This window comes from Podarcis tiliguerta (assembly GCF_965153285.1).
Source record: "Podarcis tiliguerta genome assembly, chromosome: 2".
Classification (NCBI taxonomy): domain Eukaryota; kingdom Metazoa; phylum Chordata; class Lepidosauria; order Squamata; family Lacertidae; genus Podarcis; species Podarcis tiliguerta.
The window spans coordinates 85141808-85169483 of record NC_139535.1 but is presented as its reverse complement, the minus strand read 5'-3'; the positions used below and the strand labels follow the sequence as shown (position 1 = coordinate 85169483).

General features: G+C 39.9%; 1 protein-coding gene and 1 long non-coding RNA gene across 5 annotated transcripts in view; one reads left to right on the top strand and one right to left on the bottom strand.

Moving 5' to 3' along the window:
- Nucleotides 1–27676, top strand: part of LOC310672020 — a 261869-nt gene that overhangs the window by 147673 nt on the left and 86520 nt on the right. The window lies entirely within an intron of this gene.
- LOC310671990 (myosin-1B) overlaps nucleotides 1–27676 on the bottom strand; it is an 88206-nt gene that overhangs the window by 49109 nt on the left and 11421 nt on the right. For 2 of the 4 annotated variants that reach the window (XM_083428444.1, XM_083428445.1), the window contains exons 16-40: nucleotides 27352–27658; nucleotides 27144–27232; nucleotides 26222–26309; nucleotides 25465–25582; nucleotides 24995–25118; nucleotides 24772–24908; nucleotides 24416–24671; nucleotides 23383–23625; nucleotides 23098–23274; nucleotides 22867–23012; nucleotides 22671–22761; nucleotides 22187–22576; nucleotides 21562–21688; nucleotides 20664–20782; nucleotides 20235–20431; nucleotides 18972–19155; nucleotides 18697–18862; nucleotides 18305–18429; nucleotides 17840–18148; nucleotides 17546–17749; nucleotides 16956–17081; nucleotides 16671–16841; nucleotides 15806–15910; nucleotides 15371–15466; nucleotides 14688–14973 (exon numbers count right to left, since the gene is read on the bottom strand). In XM_083428444.1, the coding sequence (XP_083284570.1) occupies nucleotides 14818–14973; nucleotides 15371–15466; nucleotides 15806–15910; nucleotides 16671–16841; nucleotides 16956–17081; nucleotides 17546–17749; nucleotides 17840–18148; nucleotides 18305–18429; nucleotides 18697–18862; nucleotides 18972–19155; nucleotides 20235–20431; nucleotides 20664–20782; nucleotides 21562–21688; nucleotides 22187–22576; nucleotides 22671–22761; nucleotides 22867–23012; nucleotides 23098–23274; nucleotides 23383–23625; nucleotides 24416–24671; nucleotides 24772–24908; nucleotides 24995–25118; nucleotides 25465–25582; nucleotides 26222–26309; nucleotides 27144–27232; nucleotides 27352–27658 (4251 nt within the window). In that variant the 3' untranslated portion in view covers nucleotides 14688–14817. Of the gene's footprint in view, nucleotides 1–333; nucleotides 484–590; nucleotides 710–1985; nucleotides 2125–2371; nucleotides 2476–2576; nucleotides 2676–2768; nucleotides 2833–2972; nucleotides 3066–3148; nucleotides 3264–4039; nucleotides 4068–4976; nucleotides 5134–5768; nucleotides 5913–6000; nucleotides 6237–9784; nucleotides 9826–10051; nucleotides 14974–15370; nucleotides 15467–15805; nucleotides 15911–16670; nucleotides 16842–16955; nucleotides 17082–17545; nucleotides 17750–17839; nucleotides 18149–18304; nucleotides 18430–18696; nucleotides 18863–18971; nucleotides 19156–20234; nucleotides 20432–20663; nucleotides 20783–21561; nucleotides 21689–22186; nucleotides 22577–22670; nucleotides 22762–22866; nucleotides 23013–23097; nucleotides 23275–23382; nucleotides 23626–24415; nucleotides 24672–24771; nucleotides 24909–24994; nucleotides 25119–25464; nucleotides 25583–26221; nucleotides 26310–27143; nucleotides 27233–27351; nucleotides 27659–27676 lie in introns of those variants that run through there. The other 2 variants (XM_083428447.1, XM_083428448.1) reach the window with 1 other exon arrangement.

The window sequence follows — 27676 nt, the reverse complement described above, 5'->3', positions numbered from 1 at the left end:
CTTCTGTGTATTCATCCCTACCCATTTTAAGTGTACTGTCAGCTTCACTGAGGTCCTTCTGCAATGTTGGAGCTATCCTGGACCTCATCATTCTCTAGTAACACTTTCTCAAGACTTCCCTGTATACTAGCTATTTTTTGAAATTATGAATCTGTGCTACTTAGATGAGTTATTACCACCTGCCAAGCTTGTCCAGTCAGTCCATTGCAATACAGTTGTGGGAATTGGCATCCTGTGCTACAAGCTGACCAGGTTATTTCAGAAGGAACATTCCAGGAGATTTTAAAAGACCTGGGGATCCACCTTCGTTGTGACAAGGTTCCATTCACTTACATCAAAGATCTCAAAGCCAGCAATGTCCAGCACACCAATGAAGTATTGCCTTGGCTGTTTAGTATCCAGTTGCTGGTTAATACGAACAACCATCCACAAGAACATCTTCTCAAAGACAGCTTTAGCCAAAGCTCCAACATTATTATACACCTAGAATAACATGATACAAACTGGAGTTAATATACAAAGCAGAGGACCAAACCTCCGAGGAATAGTAGGTAATCAAGTGGTGCATCCAGCATTTCATAGATTTTCACCTGCTGAACAGTTTGGCCTTTGGTGACATATTCATTGCCGACCTTGACTCGGGGGTAGCACAAAGCTTTCAGCAGATCTGCTGAATTGAGGTTCATGAGGTAGGCAGCCTTGTCAGCCACTGAACACAAACATAAGAAGAAAGGATTATCAGCACAAATAGACCATAATTTATCAAAATATATTTTGCTTGCCTGACATAGATTCTACTTATGACAATCATTAACCTCAAAATTATAAAGGTTTCAGAATCTTTTCTAAATTGTTCAGTTTCACTTACACTATTATCAATCAAATGGTTCTCCTAGATGAGCTACTTTCCCAGGTTGATGAGCCCCATTTGTCCCTTACTTCGCTCTACAGCACATGCAGTAACCGCCTTCTTGACCATTGGGCCCACTATTGGTATTGAACGTTCAATCTTCTGGAGTCTGTCTTCACATGCAGGGGAAGACCCTAACTTTCAAAGGGTTTGAGACCTATCAGCTATCCTCACCTGGTTTAGCTGGCCAGTCAAAGCTGTTCTCGGGGTGTGGCCGCTGTCGCATGCTGACAGCTTCTAGGAGCCACAGGTGAGAGCTGAGTGTAGGTTGGGGACCAAAGGAGGACAAACTACCCCAGAAGGAGCAACATGTGTCCCCAACCAGAAGTACTACCCCTCCCCAAAGACTCCATACACCCCAAGGGAAGTAATAGTATCACTCTATTCTGCCTTGATCAGACCACACCTGGAGTACTGTATCCAGTTCTGAGCAACACCTTTTAAGAAAGATATTAACAAGCTGCAACATGTGCAGAGGATGGCGACCAAAATTATATCAAGGGTCTGGGAACCAAGCCTTATGTGGTTGAGGGAACTGAGTATGTTTAGCCTGGTAAAGAGGAGAGTGAGAGGAGATATGATAGCCATCTTCACATTTAAAGGGCTGTTGCACGGAAGATGGAGCAAGCTTGTTTTCTCCTGCTCCAGATGCTAGGACCCAAAACAATGGATTCAAATTACAAGAAAGGAGACTCTGAGAAACATCAGGAAGAACTTTCTGACAGTAAGAGCTGTTCTACAGTGGAGTAGATTCTGAGAGGTGATGGACTCTCCTTTCTTGGAGCTTTGTAGCAGAGGCTGGATGTCAATCAGTCATGGGTGCTTTAGTTGAGATTCCTGCATTGCAAGGGGGTTGGACTAGATGACCCTTGGGATCCCTTCCAACTCTACAATACTATGATTCTAAGATTTGGCCACCTAACAACATGTTTGTTCATCAGTGAGGTAAATAGTCATAATAAAGAACAATACCTTATTAATAGACTATGTAAATCGCTGCTTCATAGCCACACACAATCCATATTGTATTTAGGGCCCCAAGTATAATGCCATAACAGAGATACTTTGTGAATACCTTCAGTGCCATCTGGCTCAGCCTGCTCCTCACGTTGCTTCTGCTTGAACTTCATGTTCCCATAGTGCATTACAGCTCCAGTTAGCTTGTAAATGGCTGTCTTTTCCTCAGCAGTGAAACCCAGGATGTCAATGGCTTCCTATCAATCAAAAGTTAAAATGGTGAACAAAAACTGGCCCTTCAAATTACCATTTCATTTGGAGGAAGAGCATTTCGGCTATTAGTGCACTGTGATTTCCCCGCCCCCCCCCCCCCACGCAGACACACATCATCAACCCCAGCATTTCTAGAATGCCTCACCCCAAGACATCTAATTTCTGTTGAATAAATTCAGCCCAAAACTGGTCTAATTAAATTCCATATATTCCATTCTATAAGTTACTTACATCAGTTGCCATCAACTCTTCTTGATCATTGATGCTGGCAACAGTGATCTCACCCTGACTCACAAAGTGAAAGTCATATGGGTTGGTAGTAATCAGCAACATCTCTGAATAAGGAGAAGCACAAATTTTCATCCATTGCATAATCCAGCATCAGCACAAGATTTTAGCAACAGCAGCAGCAGCCACTATAACAAATGCCTCTTACCAATTAGTTCTGGCTTCTTGTTGGACATGATCTGATAAAAGATGTGGTAGCTTCTTTCAGCTTTCAGCTGGAAAGTAACTCTGGACTTCTCTAGCAAATCTGGCAAGGTAATGAAATAGAATGAACAAACAAACAAACAAACAAACAAACAAACAAACAAACAAAGAGTTCATCTAAAGAAGCAGCCCTTACATGTTTCAATGTCAGCAGAAGCCAGTTTGCCTGTGGCACCAAAATGGATTCTGATGAATTTACCCTTTAAAAAGGAAAAGATAGGCAATTACAAATTCTAGGAGGCAGATTCTGCATATAGGTTACTACAGATTTGCTGTGTATGATGATAAGGCACTACACTTAAAGGCAAACTGTTATGTTCAGGTTCTGCAGATGACTTACGAAACGTGAGGAGTTGTCATTCCTCACAGTCTTTGCGTTTCCAAAAGCCTCCAGCAAGGGGTTGGCACTGATGATTTGATCTTCAAGGGTACCCTGCAATGTATGTATTATTGTATGATTATTATATAGAGACTGCATCAAAACCACATTTCATCCTTTTGTGACACAAAGCTTACCTTCATTTTGCCTGCTGTGTCCTCCTCCTTTTTCTTCTCACCTGTGGCTGCAATTGTTGCAAAGTACTGGATGACACGTTTCGTGTTCACAGTCTTTCCAGCACCAGATTCTCCACTGTTGATGAAAGGTGGGACAGGAAACCAATAGTCAAGGGGAAAGTCTCTCAACAATGGGTCAGAAGTGGCTAACATTTTTTGCCTGAAGCCGCATTTACTCTTGGTCAGCCTTGCAGGGACTGCATGCTAGCCAAATATGTGGCTAAAAGTAGCTGTGGCCATCCTACTACACTCTTGCACACACATTGTTGCATACACACAGCCTCACTCTCGTCAGGTGTTCCTTGTAGACCAGCTGAGGAGGGGCCTATTGTCCCCTCCCTGCTCATCAAAGGATTGATCTGATGACTGGGGAGGGAGTGATTTACATCTCATTCAGGTGCTGGGCTGAGTGGAGAAATTTAAATTTCTCCATCCATCCCTGTGCTGGGTCTATTTTAATTTCCCCCTTTTTAAGTCACCCCTGCCAAAATTTGTTTACAGCACAAATCAGGTCCCCAGACCAAGAGTTAGCCATATCTGCTCTAATGGTTATAATTATATGCTATGGACTTTTAAACTTACATTGGTTTTATACCAGTTTAACTGCTATGGCTTTTCCCAAACAGACTTCGGAATTTCAGTTTCATGAGAAATCTTGGAAACTGCTGAGTAGCTCCTATTGCAGAACTGCAGTTTCCAAAGTTTCTTAGAACTATGACTATTATGCCATTTAAGTTATGAATATAGTTTTGTCCCATGTTAAGCATTGGGATGATTTTTCCTTAATACAATGACAGCACCCTGCTTCCATTTCAAAAGTCTGCACAGAAAAAAGCTAGAAAGGATACTTACGTGATCAGAATAGACTGATTCTCACGATCTGAAAATATTAAATTGTTTAAAAAGTTACTTTTAATTTTAAAATAATATGAAGCAGTGTGTGTGTGTGTGTGTGTGTGTGTAGAAGCACCTACATCTGTCCAAGAATACATGAGGAGTAGAACCCCATAATTTTAAGTATCATCTGAACTCCCAGTCTCACGTATTTTAAATCCTAAGAAAATGGTTTCTATGTGGTCTTCATTAAGCTAAGGATGGGTAGGTCAGCCTTTCTGTTCCACTTTTGATTTTTGCAGTTCTTTATTAAAATGAGCAAAAATGCATTAAGTTGAATACCTTTTATACATGTTAAACACATTCTTTCCATAAAATATGCATTTTTGTAAGCCTTTTTGATTATTTTTATGCCAAAATCCAAATTATTTCATGCATTTTAATGTAAAATACATACTTTTGTGTTCATTTTGTGTGATCTGATTGATAGCTGCATTCTAACATGCATATAAATCAAGGACCTATGGATTACGTTGGTTTACTTTAACCAGCAAGCCAAATACATTTCTGCTCCATCCCTAATCCAAACACCTCATTGGCTATATGTTTTGGATCCTGGATGTTATGGAAGCCAAAACTGTGTTGGCGGGTAGGAAAGGCTTATGAACAAAGAAAGAGAAAATGATATCACAAAATCTTCAGTTTAAGCCTCTAACATAATACAGTACTCTTTGCACAGCATATTCACTATGTGCAAGTGTTTTCCAATTCTCGGCTTTTTTATCCTCACATAATGCCAGGCATATTAAGCTAGGAGCTGGTGGCGAGAGTGAGCTTCATGATTTTATTAGCAGAATAAAGAATGCAGTCACCAGCACTAATCCAACATTGTGAAAGGACACTGAGGTCCTCTGAGGAAAACATTATTTGTTCCCAAAGCTTTTCACTTACTTACCAGTTAACATGAACTGATAGGCATTGTCAGAGATGGAGAAGATGTGAGGAGGGGCCTCTTGACGCTTTTTGCCTCTGTAGGCATTTACCACTTCTGGGTTGTACACTGGCAGCCATTTGTATGGATTGACAGTGACACAGAAGAGACCTGAATAAGTCTGGAAGAAGAACAGAACTAGTTCAATTAATCTGCTTGTAGTAATATTTCTATTAATACTGTTATATTCTTTTGCTCTTGTGGAAAATATGTAAGTAGTTCCTTCTTTTAGAGGGTGAAAAGCATGAATGGAAATAAAGTAAGAAATAGACTTAAATTCTGAAAACTTCCAGCCAAACTAAAAGTTGGCAAACATATAATTTATCCATAAATGGTAAGGAGAAAGATAAAAACTGCAACGTTCTTATATCAGTATTGTTATTTGACAGATTTTTGATTTCTAAAAATCAAGTGTATGTCCTCTTCAAAAATCCCAAATATTGAACAAATGTTTAATCACAAAGAAGGAAACAAGATTATAACAGGATAATAGTAAAACTTTTTAAGTTTTAATAAAATTATTGCACGTCTTTTCCTGATTATTATGAGAAATGGTGCTGAGACTACAATCACTTCAAAGAGCAAGGGTAAAGCCAGCCTGTTCCTATCGCTTGTTGGACTGAAGAACAAGGGAGGTGACCCACAGAGGTCTCAATAGAGCTTTAGAGGTTAGCACACAGATCTACCTAATCTGAGACCACAACACCTGCATTAGCAGAAAGCAAAAAATAAATAAAAGACAAGGGCTGTACTCACATAAATCATCCAGGCTGCATAACGCTCTTTGAGGTTATACAGGACAGCAGGTTCATGGAGGTGGGTCATCATGGCCATGTCCTCAATTTTGTCATATTTGGGAGGATTCATAGAAAAGACTTGGTCTTCTTTCACAGTCACAGACTGCCAAGGAAACAAAAGGCAAGTTTATGGCATCTTAAAAAGTAGAGGCAAGGCAATTATAACAATGCATTTGTTGTCTTCTACTCACTTCTCCTTTTTCAGTCTTGGCTGTGACCTTCCCTCCTTCCCTGGCTGTGACAGTGGCCTTCACATAAGACTCCTTAGGATCTGACACAAAGACTGAATTCTTTGCATCAAAGGGCTTGTTCTGGGCCTCAATTCTCTCCTTTTCTGGTTTCCGGAGAAAAGGGGCAGCTGGCCCAAAGATGGCCATCTCCGCGTCTGATGACATGGCTGCAGTTTATAGAAAGCAGCTCAACAACACTAAACGGGAGAAAATGTTCCATCGTGTTATTGGATCAATATAATCCTTTCAATGGTATTAACTTGTTTTTGTTTTTAACCTTCCATCACCTTTATTTAGTAACTGCTTATGCATGCATAGGTCTTTCAGGACGCATCCAATGCTTCCTTTCTTCCTATGGAAGTAGCTTCATTTAAAGGAAGAAAAAATATGGATACAACATCTGTGTATATAGAGCACCCTACACTCAAGAGCTTCGCAATTTAATTCAGTGAGGAGAATCTGATTTGCATGCACAAACAAATTGGCATCTGGGCTGTATTCCTCTGTTGGAATGGTTGGAAAACAGCATGATTGCAAAACCCTGAAGTGCACACGTGAACGCATATTCCTCTTTAGAGGAATGAATTGTCGGTTTCCTTCTCTCAGGGTATATAACTTACTGTGGCCACTACTCAACGACACATGAAAATTTGCTTTTATGAGACTTTTATATCCCATATGCTGATCTGTAGAGCTCAAGATCCTACTGTGTCAAGTACCAAGCATTCCATTGGGCAGAGGTTGTATGTCTGGAAAATTACCCTAGCCACAGTGGCAGAACACAAGCTTTGCCTATATAAGGAAGGCCCCAGGTTTGATCTCTGGCGTTTCCAGTTCAGAGAAAATATGGGGAAGACCTTGGAGAGCTACTTCAAGACATAATAGACTAGACTCCTGGGCTAGATGCTTTCTATATCTGTATTCCAAGGAGAGTAGTATTGGTTGAATGTAAATAATATAGCAAGACCTTGTATACTGAGAATTTAGGAGGCAAAAAGCCAATTCTGTTTCTAATAAAGAAAACAGCAGAATAGAGAATGAAGATTGGGCATTACTCTGGAAGACAAGAATTCAGTGACATACAACATGTGTTTTGGGTACATCTGATTCAATCCCTGTTGGATTAGACTGAAGGATCATCTATTCTAGCATCTTGCTCTCACCAGCCTATGAAATACACACAAGCAGGACCTGACTGTAACAGCACTCTCCCCACTTGCAATTTCCAGCAACTGGCATTCAGAAGCAAATGTTCCTTTTGCATATTTGCAGGGCTGGCACGAGACATTTTGGCACCTGAGGTGAACCACAAAATGGTGTACAGCCTCCTTCCAAGAAAGAAGGTGTGAGTGAAGATCTACATTGGGAACAGCGGCCGGGGGGTGGGGGGTGGGCAGGGTTAAGATCTACAATTGGAATGGGTTAGGGATCAAATCACCCTTACCTGATAGTTGAAGTGGGAATCAAAAGCTGCCATGGGGGTGGGGAAGGGGCCTGCTCTGAATCACACCAGACAGGTGCAGAGCTCAGAAAATGTCAGAAGGCAGCCCCATTCCCTAGGGGTAGGAGGAGACCGGCAGGAGCTGCTCAGGAGGCTGCAGAGCCAGCCACCAAGGGGTGTGCCACAGCCATCGCTGCCACCACAGCAGCAGCAGGTGCTGCCCCTATGGATTCCTGCGTCCTTGCCTTGCCTCATGCGTGAATCTACCTTGGCTATACAGTGGTACCTCAGGTTACATACGCTTCAGGTTACAGACGCTTCAGGTTGCAGACTCCGCTAACCTAGAAATAGTGCCTTGGGTTAAGAACTTTGCTTCAGGATGAGAACAGAAGTCGCGTGGCGGCAGCAGCAGGAGGCCCCATTAGCTAAAGTGGTGCTTCAGGTTAAGAACAGTTTCAGGTTAACCTCCGGAACGAATTAAGTACTTAACCCAAGGTACCACTGTGTGCAAGTTATTCTGATAAGACAGGAAGAAAGCAGTGAAGGAACTCTGAAATTTATGTAGGAAAGGCAAGCAACTCTCCCCTGTGCTTTTCTCTGGAAAGAGTTTTGTATTTCATTCTTTTTGAGCTCTACCATTTTTTGGGTGGGGGAAAATACAATTCCCTGTATTTGCAGCCATTAATTAAAATTCAACCTTCTTTAGCTTTCAGTGTTTAAACAATCCCGGTGCGTCCTACCAGGAATTTGAAAAGTAAATTATCTTGCTCCAAGTCTACAAGTGAAGAATCATTTAGAATGTAGGTTGGGTAAGCAACTGATACATCTTCCTTATTAGATCTAGATCCAGTGTGAGAGATTGAAACACTATCTTCTATTGAGCATCTCAAAGTGATGGAAGTATCAGACTTTTGTTCCAATAAAAACTTGTGCTACAGGTTTCTGAGTTACGCATTTTCGGGCTACCTACCTACCTACCTACCTACCTATTTATTTATTCCATTTCTGTACGACCTTTTCTTCCAGGGATCTCAAAGTGATGTATCTGTTTCTCCTTCTCCCCATTTAATCCTCATAACAACACTGTGAGGTAGCTTAGACTTGACAGGCAATGACTGGCCCAAGGTCCCCCAGTGAGCTTCATGGTTAAGTGGGATTCGAACCCTGGACTCCCAGTAAGGTGTGTCATTTTAGGGGGTGAAACTTAGTTTTTGCAAATTTCTTCAGTGATGGGGCTTAAAAATATGTTTTTGGGTGTGAGGAATTCAAATCAGCTATATTTGTGATTGGACAACATTTAGCTTGGCTAGTCTACGTTTGATTAAGAAGCAAATAAGCTGTTCTCGGGGAAACCAAGGAATTTTAATTTTACCTTCTGAAAGTGTCAGGTAGTGTAAAATATGTATAATATATAAATAAATATGACTGCAAGTACTTGGCAACCATTTTTAATGATTTCTTTATAATTTTACACACATTTTATTTACCAAGCTACACTGAGTTATATTAATTTAGCCAAAATATCTGCTCACCTAGGACTCCAGGTGGGCGGCTGTGGTGGGTTCAGGGAGCTGCCATCTTCGGGGCAGCTGAGGGAGGGGATGGCTGGCACTGCTGCGTTGGGCCCTCAGATAAGGGTGGGCAGTGCCCCCTGAGCCAATCGGAGGTTGGGGCTTGGGGGCTGCCTATTTAAGGGAGTGGCCAGGTGTCGGCCACTTTCTTGGTCGATTCTCATGTGACCAAAATATCTTTTGAATTCACAAGTCATGTTGCAACTTTTTAGCACCCCTCGTTTGGGGGATTTGAAAGTTGAAAAATTCAACATGCCCTAGTCTCCAGGTCCAACACCTAGTCCAACACTCTAACCATTACACCACTCTCACTCTCCTATTTATCATCACTAATTTGAAATTGCACATTTGCATTTCTTTTTCTACATTAATTCATCTATACAGTGGTACCTCGGGTTACATACACTTCAGGTTACAGACTCCACTAACCCAGAAATATTACCTGAGGTTAAGAACTTTGCTTCAGGATGAAAACAGAAAAACGTGCTCTGGCGGCGCAGTGGCAGCAGGAGGCCCTATTAGCTAAAGTGGTGCTTCAGGTTAAGAACAGTTTCAGGTTAAGAACAGACCTCCAGAACGAATTAAGTTCTTAACCCGAGGTACCACTGTACAATAATTCCAGTTTCCAAATTATATTTTCGACATGTAACTAGTATTGGCATAAATTGCATTATAAATATAATTTATACTTTATATTATACTCTCAATATGCCATGGGGATTAGCATGCTTACCTTGTGCAAGATGTTATATGCAGGCTTGAGGCTGGCTACCACTGAAAAAAGATAAATAAATAAAGATGAACCTCTTTTAATTGCTGCCAAAAAAGCTCCAAGAATAGGTGAGAGAGAAGAAATAGATGAAAGAACAGGTTTGAATTCCAGGGCAGGTTTGAATATCCACATATAAATTAGTTCCAGAGGTGACCAAGTGACTTGGGATGTGAAGAATTTCAGGCCTCTACTCCTTCCCTGCAACCCTTGTTTCTGCACATGACTTACCTTGAAGCTGTATGCAGAGAGCAGGCAGATCAAAGACAAGATAGGTCCCAGGAACTCTTTTATAAGGTCTGCTCAGGGAATAGCACCTCCTCTGGCATAGGTCAGGTCAATTATTCCTGGCAAAGTATTGTTTTGGCAAAGTTGACTGCAAGCATCATTCTTACTCATATTATCCTTGGATATATTTAGATTAGAAATATTCAAGACACTCCATTACTACAAGTGCTTGTATCATTTCTAAAAATATTATATAGGACTCACTGGCTTCTTATATTTTCAGTGAAATTATCCAAATAGAAAATCACAGCTAACATGCCCCACGGTTTATTTTTGTTTTTTAGGTTAGGTTTTATTTTTTAAAATAATTTATCTGCACTTAGGAATGCTAAACAATTAAAAGGTTAAGCAGAGGACAAATGATAAATAACTTCCTCACTAGTACTAGCACCAAACACAGATTAAAAAAACACCTAGAAAAAATAATTTGACAAAATTTATTACAGCAAATGTTGGTGTCTCAAAAATCTTGAAGCATTTAAAATCATTTGATGAAAATATGGAATTCTGTCTACTATTTTCAGACAGTGATAAACAGATGTGATGATGGGTAAGGAATTGGAGGCTTAAGACTCTTGGCATCCCTTCTATGATTACCATTTTGGACAACTACTGTGCTCATAAACCCTCCGGACCATGACTAGAATTTTAGTTATAGAGAGCATGTGCTCTGCAATAGAGTCCAAATGAAGAGGCTGTGGAGGGTAACTCCTGTCTTAAAAGGCAAAGGTTGTTGGGAAGGAGATTAAAGTGACAGAAAAGTGAATGAGCTGTCAGTTGGACGTAAAAATCCTGAGGCACTTATGCTGCATTGAAGATTCTATGAGTGAGATCCACTGTTGCACCAGTGGATACAAATGGGACTTCTTCATCTGCAACACTGTTAATTCCATAATCTGCTCCATAATGTCCTGCAACCATCCAGAGAAATGGGTTTTTGGGGGGTGGGGTGGAAAAATAAGTCCCATTTGCATGCACATGCGGAAATATTTTGCACAAGTGGGACACCACAATTGGATATAATTCTATTCCAAGTCCTTATTTGTGTATTGCATTCTCCCTTTAACTTCTTCCACAGATGTAAACCTGAGGAAGCCTAACATCACCCCACTGCACTCTCCCTACCCAATCTAGGAGCTATTCTTTTTGCTTCCATTTTTATCTAGCCACTGCCCGTTTGTCTGGAAGGCCAGGAGTTCAGGTTTGGAAGGCCAGGAGGGTGCCCACAACAGCGATGAGGAGAAAGTAGTTAGGGATCTACAGGCTAATCTCTGAGTGAAGTGTAGTAGATCAACAAGGATTTCTGTTTTGCTATTATTCAACAATCACAACTTCCACTCCTCCTCCCCACCCAAAAAAAGGCCGTGGAAATTTCTGGAACTGAAAGCAAATTTACGGACTATGCTGAATTCAGAGATGTCCTGATCTTCAATTCTAAGTGTGCATCTGCCCTCTTTCTGAGCCACTATTTTTCACTTGGTTGTAGTTGGTGGACCTTGAGGTTTTAGGGAAAAGAAGTAGATCCCTCATGCTTGACATTCACCTACCTTTGGCCTTCAATAGTCTCTCATAGAATCATAGAGTTGGAAGAGACCACAAGGGTCATCGAGTCCAACCCCCTGCCAAGCAGGAAACACCATCAGAGCACTCCTGACATATGGTTGTCAAGCCTCTGCTTAAAGACCTCCAAAGAAGGAGACTCCACCACACTCCTTGGCAGCAAATTCCACTGTCGAACAGCTCTTACTGTCAGGAAGTTCTTCCTAATGTTTAGGTGGAATCTTCTTTCTTGTAGTTTGTATCCATTGCTCCGTGTCCGCTTCTCTGGAGCAGCAGAAAACAACCTTTCTCCCTCCTCTATGTGACATCCTTTAATATATTTGAACATGGCTCCTTCCTGTCTTTTTTCATCTGCTTAGATAGATAGCTGCTAACTAGGAGCTGTACCACTGAGCTATGAGTAGCGTTTTAGTAGTTGTAAGGATAGGTTTCCCAGGTATTTTGTTCCATTCCCTGACCTTAATCACAATCTGCGACTACCCCCTAAAAGTTGTAACATGACTTGGTCACTGGGGACATTTCCCAGAGCTTTGGAGACATGCATTATAGGACTTAGGTTCTGTGGTAGTGAACATCATAATTGTTTTAAGATGGTTTCTCACTTCTTGCACACCCAAGGACTGCACACTCCACATAAACTACAATAACACCATATTGTCAAACAAGTGGAAAGGACCCCTCTTACAGTTTTGTGTATTTTGTTTCAAGCCCACATGTGCAACCAACGGCTGTTTGATTTGTGCTGGTATAATTTAGATTGGGAGAGGGGAGAGAGTGCAACGATGCACTGCTTGGTATTAGATGATCCTCAGCCTGGATACTGGTGACAGTTTTGATATGCAAACAATTTGGAGAGGATTTAGAAGATGGTAAAACAATATCCAGAACTACATGGAAGGAGCAAAAATCTTTTTCGTAGCTTCAAGATGAAAAGGAACAACAACTTTGAAAAAAATTAAGTATTTGCTAAAACAAAAGCAATTACAGATGAAAACTATTTATTGGTTAAATGCTTAATTTATAGGAAAATACAAATATTACTTAAGCATAAATTCTGTTAAGTAATAAATCACCAGTGATTGCTGCAGACCCTGCACAGGTAGTTTTAAGTACAGATGTTTTTGGTGATACAAATAATGTCTTTTCTAGGGGCTTTCAGGGATTCTATTAACTATTTGCTATGGAAAAGCTATTTAATTGGCAACTACTAGAAGTTTCTTCCCTTTTTTACAGACTTCTTATATAATAAAGAGCCCCCCCCCCAGTTTATGCCATCTTATTTTTGCCATGACTGTGTGCACAGTGAATTAGCAGCACACCCCCCCCGCTTGAAAAAACCCAACATATGAAATGATACAGTATAGAACAGTTGTGATAGGTAAATCAGCAGCTGCATTCAAATTTAAGAACACTTGACACAGAATGTATACTATAATCCTATATCAGCATGTATGTCCTATATAGGCCCAAACCAGAAGCAGAATTAAAATCCAGTGAGTTAGTAACTGATCAAAAAAAGAATGAGAGGTATATTATATTTTGTGTGATTATCATACTGTTTAAAACACTATAGAAAATACCTTCCAGTTATAGTATTTGGTAGTTCAGTAGTCTGCTCTGCATAACGTTTGTTGTACTTCCTTCTAGACATTCTGGTAAATATTTTCTGTTTTCAAGGCAAACTTTTTTGACAAGAAACTCCAGTTTTGTATATATTTGTTTTAACAGTAGACTTACCAGAAACCCAATATTTAGATGTTGGGTGAGATTCAACATAGTGTGAACTGGTGTCCACCACACAACAAGGTTTCTCCTTCATCTTTTCCCTGCTACAGCCCACTGTACTCTGTGTACTCCCAAAATCTACTGTGGAACTTTGGGGGGCTCTCTGAAGCTGGGGGGAGGGGACAGCTGGACAGAAATTGAAAGTCCTGTTCTGACCAGTAATATTTGTTCAAAGTGTATAGGTTGTGTTAATTTGCATTTTTGCACAAATACATGCAATTTATTCTGAACTACAGTACTTTCCTTGTGTGCTACTTCCTATTTAACTCACATCCAGGGTTCATATCATTTGCATTGTATGTATTTTCAGTTTGGAACCAGATAATAAACCCCTAAAAGAGTGCTCAGTCTAGAGCTGATCCCTTTGATATAACATTATGATGTGAATACCTAGTAACATACTCTTGATATTATTTGTTTAAATCAATCTATTTAACATGAGTTTTCATAGTACTGATCAGTGATTTTAAAAATATTATAACCCAAAATCACCTGTTGATTTAATAACTCCATACAATTGCATTTGATATCTTATGACTACACAATTGCATTTGATATCTTATGACTACATACGAGGTGAAAGGCTTATTTAGAACCTTTGCATACTTGGCAACCTGCCTTGATCTTTACAGTTTGTCCCAAGGACAAGACAGCCCTTTGGACAGCATTACCACAATCCAGCATAGAGTTGCATATGGCTAAGCCTCAGTGCTCATTAGGTTCATTCTTAGTTTAGAGGGCACAGTACAGTTCAGAAATAGTTGATACACCCATCTCAAGAAAGTGCTTTCTTGTAAAACAAAAAACACTATTTTAGGTCCTTGCTTAGCAATATATGTTTGCACATTTTCCTGTTCATCCCATTTGGTGTTCAGCACCTAGGCTCAATATAACAATGACAATGTGCTTTGTTACCATTTACTTAAACTAACCATATAAGATTTTGCTCATTTATTTTAACATTTGTTTTCTTCCTTTGCTTCATGAAGAGAAACCCAAAGTGATTAAAGATAAGAACTAAGGCTTAATGTGAACTGCAAGTAAACTTCAATTTCATGGTGATTCACTGATTATGTAATAATGTTTCTGAGAGTCATCATATATATTCATGAATCTGAGAACTGTGTTCAACTGAATGCACAACAGGGCAGAGTTAAGACTGTCACCAGAAATGCACAATCCTTCCAGGTCTCTAATACTTACTAACAAGTTAAAATGAAAAGCCATGTCCATATTTAGTATGCAAAGGAATCTACAATCTTTATTTTCTAAACAGTGAGGGGAATAAACATTAATTACAGGAAGTGGCAAAGAGCTTCACATTTTGTGCTTCTCTTCAGTCACTCTACATCTCTTTGGTGAGCTTATTCTTCGCTTACAACAACTTTCTTGTGCACCTCTCGGGTCTTCACCCGGAGCTTGTTAACCTGGGACTCAGCAATGTCAGCCCGCTCCTCAGCCTCTTCCAGCTCATGCTGAATCTTGCGGAACTTCGAAAGGTTCGCATTGGATTGTTCCTCCTGATAACAGACAGAGAGATATGAAAATGGCAGAACTCAGTCCTTCCTGCTTTTCAGCCTGCACCAGATTGAATTCTTAGCAAAGTAGACAGAAAGCATGTACTAATTTTTCTCAGGCCATTTTGAAGGGCATACAATTCAATTTGTGAAGAATCCCATAATATTTAAGATAGTAGGGCAGCTCCTGAATGTGCAGAGCTCCATGGGGTCTTCACCTCTTGGGTGCGCAAGAGCAGTGTATAAATTCTCTTATGAGAAATGCTGTAAATTCAAAATATTTGTATGTGATATAAACATGTTCTGCTCAAAACTAGACTTCATTATTCAGTCAGGTTTTGTGTGTTGGTGCAATACATGCAAGGCAAAACTTTTGCACCATGTTCTGTGTGATACTTACAGCTTCCTCAGCTTGTCGCTTGTATGCTTTCACTTTGAGCTGTAGTTTATCTACAAGATCCTGGAGTCTCAGAACATTCTTCCGGTCTTCTTCAGCCTAAATGTTTAAAAGTAAGAGAAGAGAGTGTGAACTCACATGCAAGTACCTACGACATTTTCAGATAAAAGTAGGGCTGCCATACGTCCAGGAATCAGGTTCTGGTAATGGCTTCCGAGCAGATTTTATGGCAAGCAGGGCGATTTTTATTTTTAAAAATGCTTTAAAATATTTTTAAAAGCCTAAAAACTTAATTTGGTGAGGGGGGAAGGAGAGAGATGTTCCCAAATAACAACTTTGGGACACCCCCCCAAAAAAAAGAAAAGCTCAGCAACTTTGTCCGGATTTTCACTTTTGGGAATATGGCAACCCTAGATAAAAGGAAGTCTCTATTCTCACCTGATAGGTCAGTTCCTTTACTCTTCTCTCATACTTTCGTACACCTTTTATAGCCTCAGCACTGCGCTTCTGTTCATTCTCACACTCAGCTTCCAGCTCACGAACCTGAAATGCAAAAACAAAGGCTTCTGCATTTTAGCTGGTATTCTAATCCAAGTGCTACTCACTAAATCATGATGATGTGTATGGAAATATGGCTGTAATGATAAGCTGTAGCTGAATGGGTAGAAACTTTCTAGGTACATTTGTCCCATCTTTCCCTTGGCACCCTTTTCATTCCTCTGATAGCAACTTAGAGCGTTATCTTCTGTCAGCTTCCTTACCTGAGTTGCCCCAATTCATAGAACCATATCATAGAAGATTGCTCCTTACTTTCATTTCTATTCATCTGTGGCCCATCCCTGTGGCCATGCTACCACGAGCCCCTCCAAATTCTCAGACACTGAATATGTAGCCCTGTTTCCCCAAGTCCTGCTCTGTCACCCAACGTCTGTTGTGTGTTTCTGGTTACTTGACATGGTTACTAGTGTTGGTTCCTAGATATGCAAATAGGTCTGAGGTTGGTGTGGAGGTAGGAGTAATAACTGAAGCAAAGGGGAAAGTTTATTCTGTGTAGTTTTCAGAGAGAATGGGCATTTGTGCGCAAAGGGGAGACTTCCTCCCAGAAGAAAGGCATCAAGAATATATAAAAAAGCAAACTACTACTACCATTGCTGCCTTCCGAACTTTCAGATATTACGTCTCCTAGATGGTATGTCTCCTGCCTATGCGGGCAAAGCAGGGAGTGAAGACGTGAAAGTGTGGAAAATGATTATTCAAGATTCAAAATGCATGGAGAAACCGTTCCTCTATGAGATATACGCACTCTGGCCTCCAGTTTCTGGATCTGTTTCTTCCCTCCTTTCAGTGCCAGCTGCTCTGCTTCATCAAGACGGTGCTGCAAGTCCTTCACAGTCTGGTCTAGGTTCTTCTTCATCCTCTCCAGATGTGCACTGGTATCTTGTTCCTTCTTCAACTCCTCTGCCATCATGGCTGCCTATTAATAGTTATAGTAAAATATTATTATTATTATTATTATTATTAATCAGAAAGCCATGCATGCCAAGTATAATCAGGGAAATATTTCCAAAGAAAAATCCCCCAAACTCACATCAGTTATGGCCTTCTTGGCCTTCTCTTCTGCATTGCGTGCTTCCTGAATTGTCTCCTCCATTTCACTCTGGATTTGGGCAATATCCGTTTCCAGCTTCTTTTTGGTGTTGATCAAGCTGGTGTTCTGTATAAGAATAATAAGACTGACATTTAACTATTAACTGCAAACCGTAATATATTCAGCATGAAATTCATGTTTCTTTGGTGTGGGAAGCATTCTTGGTTATCTAGAAAACAGCAAATGCAATGTTTGGAGCCTTCATCAACACTTAAGAAAGCTCTCAAATTATAAGTTAATGTTTACGTTCCATTTCTTATAGCATTGATTCAGGCTTAACAAACATGGAGATGACTTAATTGATGAAGTCTTTTGGAGGCACTTGACCATATCATGAAGGTATGCTCATATGGAATAGAAAATGGAGTCAGCGACATTGCAAAAAGAGATGGACACATATATATCAGGAGTTTTGACACAGGTGGGCAATACACAATGCCATTTCAAAAAACAGAAGTAGCTTCTTCCCTTTACCTGAACCATCTTCTGCTTAGAGAATCTTATGTGCCCATTACAAGCTAGAAGCTCACCTGGGTGTGAAGAAGTTGCACACGCTCACTGGCATCCAGAAGTTCCTGTTCTGCAATTTTCCTGCCCCTCTCTGTCTGTTCCAGAGCTGCACGGAGCTCCTCAATCTCAGCCTGCATCAGATTAGCTCTGCGCTCAACCATGGCCACTTGCTCCTTCAGATCTTCCTGGCACCTTATAGCTTCATCCAAATGTATCTGGGTGTCCTAAAAAATGATATTGAGATATTATTGTGAGACCATTCTTTGCACAATAACAATCACAACTGTGTCCTGATTACAGAAATATATATGTACCTTGAGTATTCCTTGGGTGTTCCTGAGGTTCTTCTGTGCTTCAGCAGCTTGGCGGTTGGCATGGCTTAGCTGGATTTCCATTTCATTCAGATCTCCCTCCATCTTCTTTTTCAGCCGCAGGGCATCATTCCTGCTCCTGATCTCAGCGTCCAATGTGCTCTGCATGGACTCTACAACTCTCAGGTGATTCCTCTTCAGCTGATCAATTTCCTCATCCTTCTCTGCAATTCTCCTGTCAATATCAGCCTTCACCTGGTTGAGCTCAAGTTGGATGCGGAGGATTTTGCCTTCTTCGTGTTCCAGTGAGGCCTTAAAACAAGAATAGCATACCATGGACTCACTGTCTGAAAGTTTATTCAATAGGAAACACTAAAAACCACTAGTTTGTATGCACTGTGAAAGCATTACCAACCTTTTTGTCTGATATATGCCACAAAATAATTATATGCATAATAGTGTACTTACCTCAGCTTCCTCTAGAGCAGTCTGCAGATCATTTTTCTCTTGCTCAATCTGCTTCTTCACTTTCTCCAATTCATGGATGGCTTTTCCTCCTTCAGCAACCTGCTCCGTGAGGTCAGAAATCTCCTCTGTTGGTTTGCACATTAAAATGACAGTCAGAGAGAGCAGATCCGCAATCTGTACACTGGATTGTGTAAGGAGTACAAATTCAGAACCCAACAATCATTTAATAATTAGCATTACACTTTTGCCATTCATGTGAATGGTTTTCAGTTGAATGTTTGAATCTATCAGTGGGCAATGAAAAAAATAATGGTATACAAATTAAGTGGAAGCCTCCTACTACAAAAATGACCAAACTTGGCAGAATGCCTAGGTAAAGACTATGGTCTTACGCTGGAGATTCTTGTTTTCACGCTTCAGAGTTTCCAAGTGATCCAAGGATTCCTCATAAGCATTCTTCATCTTAAAGAGCTCTGTGCTGAGAGAGCGAGCCTCTTTCTGGGAGGCTTCCAGTTCAGACTGTGTTTCCTCATATTTCTGTTTCCAGTCTGCCAGAATCTGCAAAACACCAGAAAGAAGAAACACAAGAAATAAGAAATGTGCTCATGTGTACCTGAGGGTTTGTTGCAATGTGCTGAGTTTTCTTTCAAATTATGGCCAAAAGTACCTTATCAAAGTTCTTCTGCTTCTTATCTAGAGCTGCACAGGCTGCATTGGACCTTTCCACATCAATCATCAGGTCCTCCACTTCATTCTGTAACCTTTGCTTTGTCTTCTCAAGGGAAGCACATTTGGAATTCACCGCCTCTACGTGTTCTTCAGCATCCTGCAGACGCTGAGCCAGCTTTTTCCTAGAGGAATGTGATCACAACACTTAGTGATTCTTAATTATCCATGATAATAAATGGCTGAAAGGTATTCAGTGCATACTGATAATACAAATTCGCTTTTCCTTTCAAACCTTGTCTTAACATATCATCTTTTCCTTCCATGTTGACACATAACATTGTAATAATGTAATCATGTCTCACTACCACTCTAAGCTAGGGATACAAGTTGCTGAAATTTTTTGCTTTCAATTGTTTTCAAAATGTCCTTGTGCAAAATTGGCTTAAGTCATTCAATTCACTAAATGCCTTGCAACTTAACCTAAAATAATTTATTGCAGAATTGATGTTGGTGACTTTTTCTTTCCCATGGAATTTGTGAGCACAATTTATGTTGACATTGTGAGAAAGCACATCTAACAAAGAAACAAAGGAATTGGTTGTGGAATTTGATTCACTACATTCACTCATTCTTTCTGCAGCAGTGGCAGGAAGAGGTTCCACAAATATTGGGGGACACACACACCTCAGAATGCAGTTATCGACTTGGAAATTGCCATAGATGTTCATGATCAAGCGACTCTGCCTCTGCTCCAGTGAAAATGTGACTCATGTAAAATTGCAGTACATCCCTACTCTGAGCCTAGCATAAACCAATGAGTGACTTATTCTGTACACTGATTCTGATAAAAATATAACTTGCTTTCTCTAATTCAGTCTACATTAAAAAATATTGTCTTCTTCCTGCTGCATCTGAAAATACCGTGAACATTGCACTCATTGAGGAGCTATTAGATTCAGCTGTATGCAGCTGTTTCACTAGATTACAAAAAACCCAAACCTCTCTTCAGGAAACATGAAGATTTAAGATAAACATGATGATATGCAGTGTTGAATAACACCATAGACCACTGTATAAATTCACAGAACTATCTCATACTCAGGTTAAGCCCAGATAATTATAATGTGTCCTTTCTGTTAATTGTTCTGGTCCTCCACCTATAAATGGTGCTCCAGTTAATGGAGGGAGTTCTCTAATTCTTCTCTCACAACTATTTGTTTAGTATTTCCTAACACCCTTTTAAGCACATCATTGCACATACTTGGCTTCTTCCAGTTCCTCAGTCCGCTGAATGGCATCAGTTTCGTATTTAGTTCTCCATTGAGCAACCTCACTGTTTGCCTTGGACAGAGCACGCTGAAGCTCAGCCTTGGCTTCCTGTTCTTCTTCATATTGTTCCCGAAGAAGGTCACAGTCATGTCTTGCAGATTGTAAACCATGGGCCAGTGCATTCTTGGCCTATAGAATTAACATAGAATTGTAGATTATGTAAATGTTCGGAGTGGGCTTCAGCATATACAATTGCCAGTCCACAAGATGAAGTAAGCACACAGAGAATGAGATGTATAAAACATAAATAATTATGCAGGTGAGGCAATTCTTGCAGTAGTGAATCTGTGACAAAAAAGCTGCCCAGTGTTTCTGGCATTAAAACAGACGATAAAATAAATTCTTGATTCCAAATTTTCACCTTTATCTCTTCCTCAAGTTGTCTCTTCAGTTCTTCAATTTGTTGAGTAAAAGCTTGCTTGCCTCTGGAAAGCTGGGAAATCAAAGCATCTTTTTCATCTACCTGTCGTGAGAGTTCACCTGAAGTAGAGAATATATAACATAATTTAACATAAGTAAATTGAAAAATTATATTTAAATTAATATCTGAAATCTCCAAGATTTAATCATTTTTGCATAGGTTTTGGCAATTATTTGGTACAATGATGGTGTTCACAGTAGACATATTAAGTAGTAAAAAAAGTGAAGGTGATATTCAATATTAGTTATAATAAGAGAAGACCTGCTGAAATCTATGGACTTAAGTGTTTTAATTTCCATAGGTATGGATCTTCAGCCCCTGAATTAGGTATCTGGATGGGAAGTGCTGCCCTTTAAGGACTCTTAAGGGGATCCCCATCTAAGGGGATCCCCTGTCCAGCCCAATGCCTCTTCCACCTTCAAGGTTGTTCTACCTTCAAGGTTGCTATGAGGTAATGGGAAGAAATGGCCAATTTTTCCTGGGCCCTGCACCATGCATCTCCTTTTATTTATCTGGAGTGGACCTGGTAGGGTGAAGTCTTCCCCCAGGGCTGCTCCAAGGCCCCACCTCTCAGGAGCCCAGCTCGTGCACCGATTGGCTCCTGAAGCCTTGCAGGTTCTCTAGGCTTCAGCCCATCTTTGAGAGGCTGGAAATCACCCTTCCTATCTTGCAAAAGCTGAAGCACCATCTCTCCATGCAACCACCAAACCGAGCTACAACCACCACTCCCACTGAATTGGGGATGGGAAATAACGCCCATAGTTGTATTTTTTCAGAACAAGCCATGTCCTTCTCACAAATATCTCCAGCATTTTAGAAATTTGTTTAAGCATCTTACCAGATTCTGTCTGCAAACGAGCTCTTTGAGCATTCAGGTCATTAATAGAACGTTGATGCTCTTCTTCTTTTGTTTTAAGCTCGCTAAGCTGATCTTCTAGGGTGCGGCACATCTTTTCATAATTGGCCTATAGGTGTACAGTCAAAGAACCATATTAACTAACACCATTGTACTTTGCATATTGTAAGACTTTGTAGTATTCAGAATGGACGCTTCATATATGTTTTAGAGTCACAATGAAGACCAGAAGCATATAACGCTGAAGAATGGGGAATGTCTTGAATAATGAAAAAGAATATGTAATAAGGAGTCCTGAATAAGTGATGCATTATTTAAGGGGGAAATGAGGACCTTATATAATATATATATATATATATATATATATATGGAAAAAAAATTGGTCATCTTGCAAATAGAAACAGCATTAAATAGAAACAGCATTATATATGGATGGATAGAGATGCTAATGTAATAAAAATTACTTTTCTCTTTTTCCCATAGAAGTTGAAATTCTTTTTAAATTACAATTACCTCACTCCAATCCTGTATAAAGCTACAGAAATGTAAATCCAATATGTATATTTTGTGATTGTAATATATGTATATTGAAATTGCTGTATGATACCTTGCCTTTGGAGACAGATTCCAAATTACTAGCAAGGTCATCAATCTCCATCTTCAGCTCACTCTTCTCCTTCTCCAGCTTCTGTTTCACACGTTGCAAGTTATCAATTTGTTCCCCAAGTTCAGCTGCACTGTCTGCGTGCTTCTTGCGGAGAGCAGCTGTTGTGGCTTCATTTTGCAGAGTGGCCTCTTCAAGGTCCCTGCGCATTTTCTGGAATTCTGCCTCACGTTTCTTGTTCATCTCAATCTGAGCTGCAGTTGCCCCACCAGCTTCCTCCAGACGCTCACTGATCTCTTCAAGTTCTCTGGAGAGATCAGCCCGCTGCTTCTCTGCTTTGGCCCGAGATGCACGCTCAGCCTCAATCTCCTCCTCCAGTTCCTCAATACGGGCCTAGAGAAAGAGAAGCAGCCATTAACACTCACAATATATTCTCAGAGGAAGTAATTTTCATAGTCACAATGGATCTGATATATGCTTGACTTGCCTGTAACTCCTTTATCTTCTTCTGAAGTTGTAAGCCCAAGGCCTGCTCATCTTCAATTTTGCTTTGGAACTGGCTGATTTCAAATTCTTTCCTTTTCACAACAAAACACAAGGATTTTTTGAGTCCAAACCAAATAATAATAGTTGGGTTCTATAGAGACCTCCTAAAAGGTCTTCCAGAAACAAACCTTACTTACTTCTTCAGCTTTTCATCCAGCTGCTGCTTATCATTTTCCAAATCCATTAAGGATTCTTGGGACAGCTTCAGATCACCTTCAAGCTTCCTCTTGGCTCTCTCCAGGTCCATGCGTATCTTCTTTTCTTGCTCCAGGGACCCTTCAAGCTAAAGACAAAGAAGGGACAAAGACTTTGTCACTCTAATGCTACCTTTACCCCACAGTTATTTTTCTGCATGTGATGGTGCTTACATCGTCCACTTGCTGCTCCAGCTTGGTCTTTGCTTTGGTCAGAGTATTGACTTTGTCCTCCTCTGCCTGCAGGTCATCCAAGGTCTGTTGATGGGCCTCTTGGAGGGCTTTCTTTTCCTTGGTCAGTTTGGCAATGGTCTCATCCAAGACTGCCATCTCTTCAGTGAGGTTTTTCACCTTTTAGAAATGAACAAACAGATTCAATGTATCATTCTACCCTGGAATGATAATACTGTACCACATTCTGACTATTGGTTGCAGATCTGAGCACATTATGATCATTACCTTGTTTTCTGTGGCATGCTTCTCCTTTTCCACCTTGGCCAGTGTTAACTCCAGATCATCAATGTCTTTCTTCAGCTCTGAGCATTCATCTTCCAGTTTCCTCTTTTTGGCTGTCAGCTCAGCATTCATTTCCTCCTCATCCTCTGCCCGTTCAGTCAGCTCCTTAATTTTAGCTTCCAGCTGAATCTTGGTTTTGATCAGCTGGTCACATCTCTCCTCAGCATCTGCCAAGCCATCAGCTTCCTGGGGAGAAAATGTAGCATGTTAAAGTATTTTCACTTTCTAAATGTGAATAACAGTACTGGTAATGTTCCAGAGAATAATCCATGTTTCATTTCTGTAAGATTTCAGTAGGATTTTGGGGTAGATTTTCCTACTGAATGGAATCTGTGTTCTGAAAATTTTCATCTATATTAATCTGTGATTAATTGTATAGAAATTGTATTTGTATAAGTGAATTAAATTCATTTTCATATCAAGTCTAAGCAACTGTAATGTTTACTGAGACAGTAGCGTTTGCTGGTGACTTTACTAATATTTTCCACACTCAAGAAACAAGTTGCAAAGTGTTGCCAAATGATCATCAATGCTATTTTCCTTCCATGAGTGTTTTTTATATTACATAATTGTAATCACAATGTCAGCTTCCCCACTCCCTTTCTCACAGTCTTTCACACAGTAGGTATTAATAAACTGGGCTGAATCCAATATAAATGTTGGTGTGAAAACAAAAAGCTGTATACTAGACCTACATATGTGCATTCATGAATAAAATGCAGTCATATATATATATATATGTGTGTGTGTGCATTCATGAATAAAATGCAGTCTTACTGGTATATAAAATAGTGTCTTATATATTATACTCAGTGCCAGATTGTTTGGTGTACACACACACAGAGAGAGCGCCATATTTTGGGGATAGCCTAAATAACCCCAAATATTCACAGTGTACTTTCCCTACAATGTGTGCGTTCCTCTACCTAAATTATATCAAGAATAAAGTCAAATTAATGGCACCAATAACACTTACAGACTGGACTTGGAGCTGCAAGTCATTCTTCTCTTGGATCAGAGACACCATTTTTTCTTCAAGTTCCTTTCGTTTTGCCTCTGACTTGGCAAGCTCTTCTTTAGTTTTCTGAAACTCTTCTTTCATGGTGGCCATCTCTTTCTCTGATTCAGCACTCTTTAGCAAGGGTTTGATCTTGAAATATAACTTCATCCAGGGCCAGTGCTTGACGTTCATGAATGAACGGACATTGTATTGAATAGTAAAGATGGCCTCTCTGTCAACAAAGTTAAGATTCACATTAAATGGCATGCAGAGCAGGGCAACCAAATCAGGCCTTCTGATAGTGCTTTTTTAAATAATTGTGAGGGCTATACCTCCTTTCCAACATTTTCTGGTACTCTGTCCTTGCTAAGAAGCCACGACACATAGCCTGTGTACGTGTTATCAGATGAGCCAGCTTGTCATCTCTCATCTCTTCCAGAAGACCCAAAAGGCCAGCTTTGAAGAATACCTGGAGAAAAGAAAGGTTGCAGAATGTCACAAATGCAACCTTGTCCTAATTAAAGAAAAGGTATTTGCATCAGAGATAGTTTATACCTTGGTATGTCCAAATCTATACTGGGTGTGGTCAATAGCAATAGATCCAAGAAGCTTTTCAGATGCTTTCTTGCTATCAATGAACTGGCCTTCTGGAATAGCACTTGCATTTAAAACCTTGTATCTGTTGGAGAAAACAGAAGATGCTGGTGTCTTGCCATTAAATTCACTAGTTTCATGAATAGCAATTTGTTGTGGTTATTGGTTTCCAAAAACTTGTCAAGGAATGATTGAGTAAAAATGAATTAATATAAAATAGTTGTTGATCTCTGAAAACATTCAAAGCATGTTGAGAAAACAACACTTGATTCAAAGGAGTTATCTAGTCTGGGATATTCATCAACGCTGAATAAATATAATCTTGTTGTTAACTGGATTTATGATGAAGGGTTGGTTTTTTTTATAAAGTCAAGAAAGCATATGAGATGTGAAATGTACAGAATAGAACTCTATAGGAGGGCCAAACTAACCTCTGTTTGAAATCAGCATAAACGATCCTACTAGGGAATCCCTTTCGGCAAATGCGGATGCCTTCCAGCACACCATTACACCTCAGTTGATGCAGTACAAGTTCATGTTCCATTGCACCTTTCGAAAAAATCAAAGAGGAATTAGACCATTTTGTAAGGGCAAATACTGTTGCATTTATATGTATTTATTCCTGTTCAGATTTCTCAATATTTTGAACACCTGAGGCACAGGAAACTAAGCCTTCTTTTACACAAGCTCATTTAAATATGCTTTCCCTCATGGAACACACTGGACACAGGAGCATTCTTTAGATTGCTTTGGTATGTTCATATAAATAATCAACAGTGAGGGGAACTTTACACATTTTTCATGGAGAGGAGAATGTATTTAGAACTACAAGCTAAATATATTCTACTATTACTTTTAAAATTCAGAAGGAAATCCAAACATGACAAATTAGACCATGATCAGAACAGGCTTTGAAAAAGCAATCAAATTTTAATGAAATGAAAATTTAATGGCGTACTTGTGAAATGTCTCGCTAGCAGTTTTCCTTTTGCCACGCATGCCAAGTGAAAACCAAACTGATCCATTGTGTTGCTTTGCATTATACTTTTCTCAAAGTTTGCATGTTGTGCAAGACTTGGATTAATGCTTAATAAGAAACTAAATGGGCTTTCCCCACTGAAATTGTGTGATAGTTGGTTGCTAAAAATACAATAACATCTGCTTTATTTGTTTATTTATATGCCTTACCAGGTGTTTTTGTTTCATTGGGAATAATGCAGCGCACAAAGTGGGGATGAGTGCTTCTCAGATTGGACATCAGTTTGTTTAAGTTCTCCTGTGGGACCAGATGCAGATATTTTGTGCAAAAGTCCAAAGAAGGGATGTTTGCATGCAGAGGAGACAAGTGCATGCAAATAGGGGTGGGGAAGCACCATCAAATGTAACAGAGATAAAAAAAATCAGGTTTGTTTCAAGCTCCTAACATCCACTGTCAATGCTTGCTTTTGACGTTTGGGCTGTTAAACAAGTTGCTGTTCAGGTTTAATAGCAGCTTATCTCTTTGACATTAGGAGCATGCCATTAAATAAAGTACTATCTGTATGCTGTTAAGAGGAGGAGCTCCCTTAAGTGTATACTGCTTCTTTGGAATCAATCCTTAGTCCCCCTGGTAGGGAACCTGTGAATTTCCAGATGTTGTTGAACTCCCACTTTCCATCATCCCCACCAGTATGGCTAGTGCTCAGGGCTGATGGAGGTTTTAGTCCAGCAACACCTGGAGGGCCACATTCCATATTTCTTCCTTTAATAAATACTAAAGCAGCATGCAGACACATCGCTTAGGCAAAGTAACACATGAAGCATTTCAATAAAGATTTATTTGCCTTTGTATTCAATACTGATCCCCTCTTTTTAGAGACTTAGAGCAGTCAAGGATATTTTACATACTGTACTTTGTTCATATTTGAATTATGTGGAAGGATGCGGGCATGTATTTTAAATCTGTGGCAATATTTTTTGAAAAGAAGACTATTCCATGCATTCAGTTAGATTCAGCATATCTCTCAGAAGATCCAAAATGATTTGGTACACAAATACTGACAAATGCAGGCATTACATGAAGCAGTTTTAAATTCACACACTGAAAAGAGTTATAAAGATTATACTATACCCTGAAAAGAGCAGACACAGTCTGGAAGGAAGACCCCTTCTTCTTAGCAGCCTTCTTGCCACCACTGCCGCCGCCGCCACCACCACCATCTAAAATTAACATGAAAAAATATTAAAGGGACCTTAGATTAATTAAATAATACTTTTATATTAGAATAAATGTTTCCTTATATATACATTAGTCAGAGGGTTGATTATAAAGCCATTACCAGCATCTACAGGACGATCAGCAAACAGGAAAGCTAGAGTCTTCATGGATGATTTCTGATACAGACCCACCACCGTATCATTCAAAGGGTCTTTGTTCTTCTCCAGCCAGCCAGTGATATTGTAGTCCACCGTGCCGGCATAGTGCACCAGGGCAAAGTGGGCTTCAGCCTTGCCTTTGACAGGCTTAGGTTTCTGGAAGTTAGCAGATTTTCCAAGATGCTGGTCATAGAGCTTGTTCTTGAAAGAAGTGTCAGTTGCCTTAGGAAACATGCACTCCTCTTCCAGGATGGAGAAAATGCCCATTGGCTGGAAGGAATAACAATA